This window comes from Camelus dromedarius, chromosome 16 (genome assembly GCF_036321535.1).
Source record: "Camelus dromedarius isolate mCamDro1 chromosome 16, mCamDro1.pat, whole genome shotgun sequence".
Lineage (NCBI taxonomy): Eukaryota > Metazoa > Chordata > Mammalia > Artiodactyla > Camelidae > Camelus > Camelus dromedarius.
Genome location: NC_087451.1, coordinates 50,357,616 through 50,367,993, shown reverse-complemented (window position 1 = coordinate 50,367,993; position 10,378 = coordinate 50,357,616). Strand labels below are relative to the sequence as shown.

Genomic DNA, 10,378 nt, shown 5'->3' with positions numbered 1-10,378 from the left:
ATTTTAGAATTTCAGAATTGTGCTAAAGTACATTAAATGATGGAAGTTTATTGGATAGTTGGATAGCTTAGGTCATTCCCAAACAAAATAAGATACTGAAACATTTACTAGAAGTGAAGATTTTGAGAACTGAGGATTCTAAATTAAATATGTAATTGAAGTTACTAAAAATTTTGAGGGGGGTATTTCAGTATACAGTGGGAAAGTAGGATGTATATTTTGAGTTAAAAAAGAGAGAGAGAAATGGAATTGCATTTTGTTAAGAGAAAGGCAAATGATTTGGTCCTAGAGCTGGTTGTTTATAGACAGGGGGAAAAAAATAAGGGACAGACTAATAGGATACAGAAAGTTGTGGGAAGTTTGTGGAAAGGAAGCCCTAAAAAAGGAGTTCTGTGCACGGCGGGGCTGATATTAGATTGAGCTTAAGTGGGCAAATGGGTTTTGTTATTGAAAGCAAGCTAGCGCAGGACCAGATTTGGTTCCTCTCTTAAGAGAAGAAGTTTACTTAGGATGCTTCTGATAACATTGTCAAAAACAACAGAAAGTTTCGCATAAACTTTCTATCAAATTCTAATTGAAGTTTTTTTGACTTAGCTCACTTTGGGATGCTTCAGAGGGCCCTGAGACATCTCAGGGGAAAACGTTAAACCAACTAGGATTGACTGGTGTGTTGAATTGCACGGGAAGCATTGTCAAACAAACGATAAGCCTCTCTGGATTGTACAGTATGGGTAAATGTTGCTGGTATGGACATTCTGGAAATTATATGGAGTTTGGGAAATTTAGATATGCCAGTGTGATACTATTGGTCATAATTCTGGTTGTTATCTCGAGGTGGTGTATGGCAGCAACTTGATTAAGCTTTGTTGTCAAGAAAAAATGTAATCGGGTGTTCACCTTTTGCAGTCTTCTGTTATCCGTAGACAGTTAAGCTGATGCTTTACAGAACTGCTTCATCTTCAAGAGAATCCGCAAAGGGGACTTTCTGACAAGTACAGATTTCTTTTAAATCCTACCGCTGAGCTGGGTGGGATATCGAAGAAGTCTAATGAAAGCTCTGATTTCATAAAACTGTTAGTAAAAGGGATTGACTGCATAGGACTGAGTGAACTGATGAATATGGTTATAATTTTTTGATTATCTGAAGCATTACTGGCTTTTAATCGATGTTTTCTAATTGAACCATTTACCAAATGCTTGTCTCCCAATCAATATTTTTTAAACATTTTTAATTGGACTATAGTTGATTTACAATATTGTATTAGTTTCTGTTGTACAGCACAGTGATTCAGTGACACATATAGACACATATTCTTTTTTTGTATTCTTTTTCATTACAGGTTACTACAAGCCATTGAATATAGTTCCCTGTGCTGTACAGTATGACCTTGTTGTTTGTCTATTCTGTACATACTAAGTTGTATCTGCCAATCCCAAACTCCCAATTTATCCCTCCTTCTCTCTTTTTCCTCCTGGTAACCATAAGTTTGTTTTCTATGTCTGTGAATCTGCTTTGTAAGTAAGTTCATCTGTGTCAATGGTATTAGAGTCTATATGTAAGTAGTATATGATACTTGTCTTTCTCTGACTGACTTAGTATGATAATCTCTAGGACCATCCATGTTGCTACAAATGGCATTTCGTTCCTTTTCATGGCTGAGTAGTATTCCATTGTATACATATACCACATCTTCTTTATCCAATCATCTGTTGATGGACAGTTAGGTTGCTTCCATGTCTTGGCTATCGTATATAGTGCTGCTATGAACACTGGGGTGCATTTGTCTTTTCAGAATTGAGTTTTCTTGGGATATATGCCCAGGAGTGGGATTGCCAGATCATATAGTAACACTGTTTTTTTCCTTTTTAAGAAACCTCCATACTGTTTTCCATAGTGGCTGCACCACTCCCTATCAATACTGCCCCCAATGTTTAGGATAGAAAGAGAATTTTCTAATGGAGTTGTCACAGAGTAGTAGAGGGCACCCATCACCCAAAGAGAACGGGTCACGGGTCTCTGGCCAGATGAGGGGGAGGGAAGACTGCCGGTGACCCAGGACAACAACCTCTCAGGGAAGCGCAGCATCTAAAAGCACACATGGGGTCACGTTGACCCGGGTGAAAATGTATCTCCTCCGACCTTCCTGTATCTGTATCTGTAGAATGAGGATAATAATGGTACCTCTATCACAGTTACTGTTCTAGGGTCTAAATTAGATAGTGCATGTCACATGGTAGGCACATGGTGTTTGCTTTAATATTAAAAAGAGAGCAAGCTATTGAGTATAGTTCCCTGTGCTACACAGTAGAAACTTGTTGTTCATCTATTCTCTACATAGTAGTATATCTTGTAGCCTCTAATGAAGAAAGAATATGAAAAGGAATATATGTATCTGTATGATTGAAACATTATGCTGTACACCAGAAATTGACACAACATAGAAAACTTGACTATATTTCAACAATAAAAAGACTTACATGTAACTCAGTCAAGTATATGATGATATTTACAGAAAGAATGTGCTCATCAAAAATGGAGCTGGACAGCCAAAAAAAAAAAAAGTTCAAGAGAATGGATGCATTAGCTGCTGATTCCCTGTCCCCCAACTCCCAGCACAGAGCTGGTCCTTCACCACTGTCCGCTTGTACAAGCAGACCTCAAGTTTTACCATCACCTTGACATGGAGGCAAGAGCTTCACTGGGATGCAGAACTAAAAGCTGGGGTGAACCCAGGGCAGGGCAGCTGATTCCCTGGGGATGGGAGTGGCCCCACCCGAGACCAGCAGTGGAGGAAAAATGGCCTGTCTCAGCAACTGTGGATGCTCAGCCACCCCTCTGGTGTTCGCTGACAAGTGACATTTGGAGATGGCAGGCTGGTAGGAAGGAGGAGGTCAGCATGGTAGTCCCCTCCTTCTTCCCAAGAGTGGCCAGCCATGCCTCAGTCAGCAGTTCAGTACTTGCAGGTTTCCCTGAGACCTTTCCAGAAGAGTCTAATCTGAAATCAGGGCTCAACCTCTCAGACATAACCTTGGCTGCCGCTCGGGCCACCACGTCCACCGTGATCCTAAGACTGTCCACCTTTCTCCTCCAGACACAGGGACTTAAGACGCTGAACTTGAGGTTAATGGGAGACAGTGCTGCCTTCTTCTGAGCTTCCCGCATGTTGAGGAAGGCAGAGACCTGCAGTTTGCTGCCTGAAAGCCACTCACAGCCCCCACCCCATCGTCCAGCCTCCCAGCAGTGGTTGGCAGTATAAAGGATGGCTTCTTTACCCAGGTTGTGACGGCCACCATCACTTGAATCTCCTGACACCAGAGGGCACTAGAGAGCAGGGTGGGGCCCCACTGAAACCCCTGGTGATCATCTTCAGTCACTGTGCACTACCCGTTGGTGGCTGTGGTCACCCTCTGTGACCAGAACCACAGAAAATAAGTGTCCCAAGGACCCTCCCAAACAACCCAGAGGTACACAACACCAGACCCAGGTAAGGCTGCCAGGCAAATTATAGGACATGTAGCTAGATTTGAATTTCAGGTACACAACAAATTATGCTTTAATATGAGTAGGTCCCTTGCAATATTTGGGACATGCTTATCATAAAATGTATTTGTTATATATCCAAAATTCAAATTTAACTTGGGCATCTTGTTTTTGTTGTTGTCACTGTTGTTTTTGTTTGCTTCTTTTTGTTTTTTGTTTTTTCCTAAATCTAGCAAACCTAGGTCTAGGTAGAGGATCAAGGAAACTCTGCCAGGTGTGGACAGGGGAGGCACTAACATCCTTCTGCCCTCTGCCCAGGCCTCCAGGAATGGAGGCAAAGTTCCCGTGGTAGGCTTTTTGGAGTCCAGCTGAACCCCAGCCCACGGGAACAGTGAGGAAGCCCTGAGATGCTTCTGGCTCCAATATGCCACCTGGAAACACAGAGACAGCTAAGAACCACACACCTGTTAAACTAAGCTTTATTAGTTGGCTTGTTTCCCTAGGCCTGGGTCAGGAAGCAGACCGCATCTCCCAGGCTGCTAGGTATGCGCTGTCCATCCAGAGAGGATCCTACAAATCACAGCCATCCACCCAATCACTGAGGTCAATGCCCTGGCAGTGATGCCTCCAGGTCTCCCTGAGGGTAGAAGAGGGGGAGAAGGAGAGGCCCTGTCAGCTGCAGCCTGAGGTCTTTGCCCAGAGGAGGACGGGCAGGCAGCAGGGGCTCTACACCGAAGTGAGGTGAGAAAAGGGACCAGCAGGGGAAGAGAGCCAAGTAAACTCCGTTAACTAGCAAAGAGGAAGTAGGAAAAAAAAAAAAAAAGGGAAGAGAATGGCCCTTAAAAAGTTGTCTACCTAGCCTCCGTTTTTTACCCGTGGAGATACAGAGCCATCTGCTCAAGTTCACCCAGAAGCCAGTGACGAGGCCTGGGGTCCTGGGGTCCAGAGCCCCAGCCCAGGGTTCTTTTCCCACACGACGCCACTTCAGCAGACAACAGTGCCCTCACATGTGTCTACAGCCCTTTAGAGTTTACACAGCACTGTCCTACCCATCACCCATTTATCTGCCACCCACCCCCTCCCCAGCAGCCCTACAAACAAGGTGGATTGGGCAAGTATTCTGTTCCCTATGTTCCAAATGAAAACCTTGAGACTCAGATGCAAAATTACTTGCCCGAGGTCCACAGCTTGTAAATGACCCATCCAATTCTCCTTGGCTACCGATCTGGGTCTTTCAATGGTTGGTAACTATAATTTATAGGCTCTTTCAGGACTATTACCTTGTTCCAGCGTCACACTGGCATCTTGAGGACGACAAGCAAGGTCCCAGGGTCCCAAGTTCCCAGGGGTTCCATCACTAGTGTCCTCCGTGATGTCAGTGTCAAAGAGCCCAATGGCAAGCAGTGCCCCTGAAGGACCCGCTAAATCTAGCAAGCGAGAGGGGTTGACTGGCTCGGTTGTTGCTTCCACCAAACTGAGACCCTCGAGGGCAAAGAACTGGGTCCCAGCCACGTCTGAAGCCCAGCACCCAGCGCAGAGCCTGCCTCAGGTGAGTTCCCGGGGGTGTGTAGGAAGGAGCAAACAGCACCCTCCGACCTTCCGGGACCTCTCGTATTAGCCGCAGCCACCTCTCAGGGCTTGCGCGTGCCACGAATTTACTCCCAGCGCACAAAAGAGTTATTCTTTCATTTAACACAAAAGACTTGTTTCTTCCATCCCAGGGTGGTGTCCCCAAGGCCTCAAGCCCTTGGGGTCCTGCCTGAGCCTGCATTCACCCCTCCTGATTTTAGAGAAGTGCATTGCGTCCTGCCGGGCCTGCCTCATTCCAGATTCAGTTCCTGGGGCTGCGACATCCTCAGCCCAACATGTCTCCGAAGCTGTGGCCGTTGGCAAGGCCCATCTTGGTCCATCTCTGTATTTATAGTCCTGTTCACCTCCTCCTCTCCCTCACTGGCCACATATCACCTGTCCCTGTTCCTCCTCCACAGCCCACAGCCCCAGCCCCACTTCTGTCCATCACACACAACCCCCAAGGTGGCGGGGCTACTTGTTACTCACCAGGAACCCAGACCCCGGGGATCCTGAGTTATTTTCATGGCACAGATGACACTATCCTTGAGGTCAGGATCCAGTAAGTCTGGGATGGGAGGCAGAGAAACACGATGAGGGAGCGGGAGGCAGAGCTGGACATCCAAAGTCTGTCTGTCTCTTCCCACACACACCCTCTTCCATCCTAAACCAGCCCTGTCCCTCAACCCCTCTGGAAGCACAGGTCTGTCTGTCACTTCCCCCATCAGAAGCAATCCCCACTGCATTCCCATAGCTATCAGGACAGCATCCCTTCTGGGACCCCAAGTCAGATCCTTGGAGGACCCACCCTCATCACTGGCCCCACCCTGCTCTCCGTGGTGGGCCCGGCAGGCTGTGGGGGTCCCCACTCAGACACAAAGGCAGGAGGAGCAAACACAACTAGGGGAGACGCAAAGGTGGGTGCAGAACCCAGCCCCCGCCAGCCCCAGGCTCAGGCCCGGCCTACCGAAGCAGTGCATCTGGCACATGTTAGGGCCACTGGAGTCCAGAGTTTTGCACCACTTCCGGCTGTTGATCTGGAAGATGCCATTGTTGGTGCTTCCGTCAGCCTCGTGGTCCACGGCACCGGTGTTGAAGCCACTTGCAAAGTAAGCAAGACAGATCCCTGCAGAGGGTGGAGACACAGGCCTGCGGATCAGCTGTTCCACGATCGAGGCCAAGCCAGACCCCACACGTCAGCTCCTCCCAGCCTCAGCTCCAGTCTCTGGTGATGGGGGCAGACACCCTCCCACCTCCTTAACACAGGACTCTGCCAATGCTCAGAGGAGCAAAGGGACTTATTCAAAGTCACCTACAGCTACCAAACAGCAAGAGTCAGGACCGGACCTCTGGCCTCCGGACTCGCAGGCCAGCAATCTTCCCACTGTCTCCCTGTTCCACACATAGTAGGACCCCAGAAATGTTTATGGCATGAACAGGAGCTCAGTCTTTAGAGATGCAATTAGGAAAGCACAGGTGGGACCTACAGAGAGGACTGGAACTAGGGGAAAAATGAGCTGCGTGTGGCCGTACCTCGAAGCTTCCCAAAACCACCACCAGCTAGAAAATTTGGTCTTTCTTGTTCGCTCAGTTTGCATTAAACTTCAGTGGGACCGTCTGATCCTAGTGACTGTGATTCAGAATCATATCAGAGTACAAAATAATTATTTTCCTTCCCCCCCCCCCCTTTTATTCTTTTCCTCTTCCTCGGGCTCCTGACTTGACAGCGGGGGAAAGCGAAGGTGCAGCTCTGGTCGGGCCGCCCGTCGCCTGCCTGCTCTGCAGTTACCTCGACGCTGTGTGTTCTCTACCTTTTGACTCATGGGACCCTTGTTTTATAAAGGAGAACTGAGGCCCCGAAGATCCCAAGGCCACACCCCTCGAGTGTGGAGGGAGCCTGGGAGCCGTGCAGGGAGAGGGGTCCTCACAGTCAGCCAGGCTGTATCCTCGGAATCCATCCAGGCCGAAATCCTGGAGCACCCTGGCCAGCTCACAGCGACTGTAGACCTTGGCCTGGCCAGGGGTGAGCGGGCAGCTGAACAGAGAGGCCAAGGCCACCAACACGATCCCAGGCGGGCATGGCCGCCTTCTGGGAGCCCAGCTCCTGGCTTCCATGCAGGCGGCAGCCAAGGTAGGACCCCCGCTATACCAGCTCGGAGCTGGGCTTTGGGGTGGCAGGCAGCTCAGTGGCTCTTGGGGGTTGTCCACTCACGGAGGGCTGTCCCTGGGAAGGAGAGGGAGCCGGGGCCTGAGTGTACCCGGGAAGTGGGCGGAAGGCTCCCACGCTGCCCGCCAGACCCCTTGTAGCTGATGAAGCATCAGCCACCCCCCGCCACACCACACACCCCGAGAGCCAGGAGAGGGTTCCCAGCAGCCAGCCCCTCTCCCTTCCCAGCCCAGCGTTTTACACCCCCTGCCCCGGCAGCGGAGAGCAGAGGCGGGCAAACAGGGAGAAAACATATACTTTGAGCTCCATGCTACATGCCAGGTGTTAACTGAATCCTGCAGCCCAAGATTTCACAACTAAGAAGGGACAAAGTTTGGACTGAGACCAAAGTTTATGTGAGACTCCAAAGCCCCCAGGCGATGGCCGTGAGCAGTGTTCCCATAGCGGGCAGCCGAGCAGCAGCACCGGAGTGAATCAATCCCCAAGCCCGACGGCCACAGAAGGACTTTCTAGCGCTGAGCCTCCCCCTTCGGGTCTGAACTGAAGCCAGGTCTCCCCCTAGGGCACTGCCACCCTGCAGCCTCACAAGTGGGGGCTGCTCTTCCTCCTGCACCCGGGCCCCCAAGGCGGTGCTGAAACTCTCCTCCAGCCCACCACCCCTTCTAAACCATCACCTTGCAGAAGCCCTGCCTCCCATGAGGCTCGCCTCACCCCATGAGGTTTGTCCTCCGCGCCTCTCATCACTGGCTCTGCAGGCCAGTCCCAACATCATGAAGGACACCTGGTGTCCTCGCACCTGGTGATGCCCTTGGCCTCCACTGTCAAAGCCACCTGCTCCCATGGCCTCATCCCTGCATCATATCTTCCCCCCAGCCCCCATCTCTGCAGCCTCCAATTCCAGTCTCTCCCCCAGCACCCCTGACATGCGTTCCATGTCTCTCACGACCTCAGCCCCCCCCCTTGCCCTCCACCTTCATAGACTCCAAAAACAAAACACAGCCTTGGGAGTGGGTGTCCCTGTGAATGGGTGGCCCAAGACCCTGAGGGTGACAGGACAAGGGTGCACTTTGCAGTAAGTCTTGTCTCTGCAGGAAGCCCACCTCAACCTAGACCCCCTCTGAACCTCATTTTCTTCCTCTATAAAGTGAGGAAGTTAATAACACCTGCCTCATCAGATTGTGAAGAAGGAATGAGAAAGAAAAGGCACCAGGAGGACTGGGCTCTGCACGAGAACGAGGCTGGCTGTGGCTTCTAGTGCTGCTGGCCCCAGCACTGATGCTGGTCTAGGGCAGTTTCCTCCCGTTTCCCTCCAAGCGTATTCACGACCCTTACTGCAGTCCTTGAGCCCCCACCCGGCCGTCCCTCACCTGCATCCCTGAGAAGAACAAGGTGGTCACAGGTGGGATTTCCTTCCTCTTTCTGCCGTCGCCCCATCCCACTCACACGTGCGGCAGAAGCCTCAACCGCCTTCACCTTCCCCAAGTGTAGGTGCCTCCGTCTCTCCACCGAGCCCTGGGTTTCATCCTTTCCCATCTCTGAGCCCTGTACCACCGGCCACCACTCCTCTCAGCCTCACCAGCATCTCCTCTCCACCGGCTCCTGTTTTCTCTGCTGCTACAGACACACTTAAGTCTCCAGCTTCTAAAATACCTTCCCTGGACTCTATTCTGACCTGTCTCCCTCCCTCTCTTCTCATCTAAACTTCTAGGGGGAAGTTTACGATTTTCTCACCCAGGGAAATTTAGCATCACCGCCATGACCCCTGCCCCGACACTGTTCCACCCAGTCCAATGGACCTTGTCAGTTCCTGGCTCACGCAGGCTCTCAGCAGCCTTTCACGCCACTGCCAGCCCACTTAGTTAAACCTCTTGCCTCTCTCAGCCTCCAGGATGCTCCCCCTCTCCCAGGGTCCTCTGATTCCCCTTTGTGGAATCCACTTCTGCCCGGGTCTTAAACGCGGATCCGTTTCCCAGGTGTTTCTCCCTTGAGCCCTACTCTCTTCCAGTTCAAGTACCCTCTGGGCAGCCCCGCTGTTCACTGCCCCCTGCAGGATGACAGGCTTACATGACATCTTTCCCGGAGCAGCCGACCTCCTAGGTAACTGCCTCCCGGACATCTCCACTTGGCTATCGCACAGTCACCTAAAACTAAGCACATCCGAGACAGAATGAACGTTCCCATGATAATCTACTCTTCCTTGTGTCTTTCTTTTCTTGGTTTAAAACATTCTTGGTTTTAAACTCAGTCATGGTTTTTGATTTAAAACTAGGCATAGGAATGTCCAAACTAGAAATAAGAATGTCCAAGCTAGAAGCAGGAATGCCATTCTTCACTCCTCTCCATCGCTATATCTTTCACCCATCCCCAACCAGTCAGCGCGACAGGGCATTGATTCTACCTTCCCTCCAAGAGCAACGTCTTCCCCTTAGTTCAGACCACCATCCTGGAGCGCTGAGCATCTCCTTTTACCCAGTCCTGACTCTTCTCCCAAACTATGCTACAGACATTCGCCAGCATGAATGTTTTAAACACAAAGCCTGGCCACGTGACATCCTGCGATGGCTTCCTTCGTCACTGCTCCCATGGTCCACAAGGACCCGCACAACCCAGCCCTGCTGACCTCTCCCCAACGACCCATTAAGTTCCAGTAATTACCATTCGCTCATGACCACCCTGCTATCTAGGACAGTAACCCTCTCCATGCCGTTACAGGCTTAACTCTTACTCATTTCAAGGGTCACATCAGAGGTGACTTCCCCAGCGAGACTCTCCCAGGAGGCCACCACCCCCACCCAACACTCCCAAAGCACCCTGTGTGTCTGCCCATGAGACTGCAAAATATGCTATTCTTTCCCACTCCAAGGTGAACTTCCAAAGAACAATGGCGGTCTCATTTATCTTCTTATCCTAAGAGTCAAGCAGAGTTGCCGGCATGGATGGGCTGTTGAATGGTGCTTCTTAAGACTGAAGTATATTGACATCGTGACCACAAGAGCATGAATCCTTCCCATCAAAGTGTGGGGGATGAGAGGGAGGAAGACACCCTTCTGAGTTCTTAAAATCTGGCAGACACCGAGCTGGGCCTTCTCTGGGTGTTTTCTAACTTAATCTCATCTAATCCTCTCAACGCTTCAAGGTGGATTGGATTACTATCCCCTACC

General features: G+C 50.4%; 1 protein-coding gene across 1 annotated transcript; it reads right to left on the bottom strand.

The window, feature by feature from the left end:
- Window positions 1–4,051: 4,051 nt before the first annotated feature.
- Window positions 4,052–7,231, bottom strand: SPACA3 (sperm acrosome associated 3). Its single transcript, XM_010979033.3, has 4 exons — window positions 6,979–7,231; window positions 6,018–6,176; window positions 5,540–5,618; window positions 4,052–4,118 (listed from the first exon to the last, which is right to left on the bottom strand). Exons 1-4 carry the CDS (start codon window positions 7,163–7,165, stop codon window positions 4,052–4,054), a joined length of 492 nt encoding a protein of 163 aa, XP_010977335.1. The 5' UTR covers window positions 7,166–7,231.
- Between the last annotated feature and the right edge of the window lie 3,147 nt (window positions 7,232–10,378).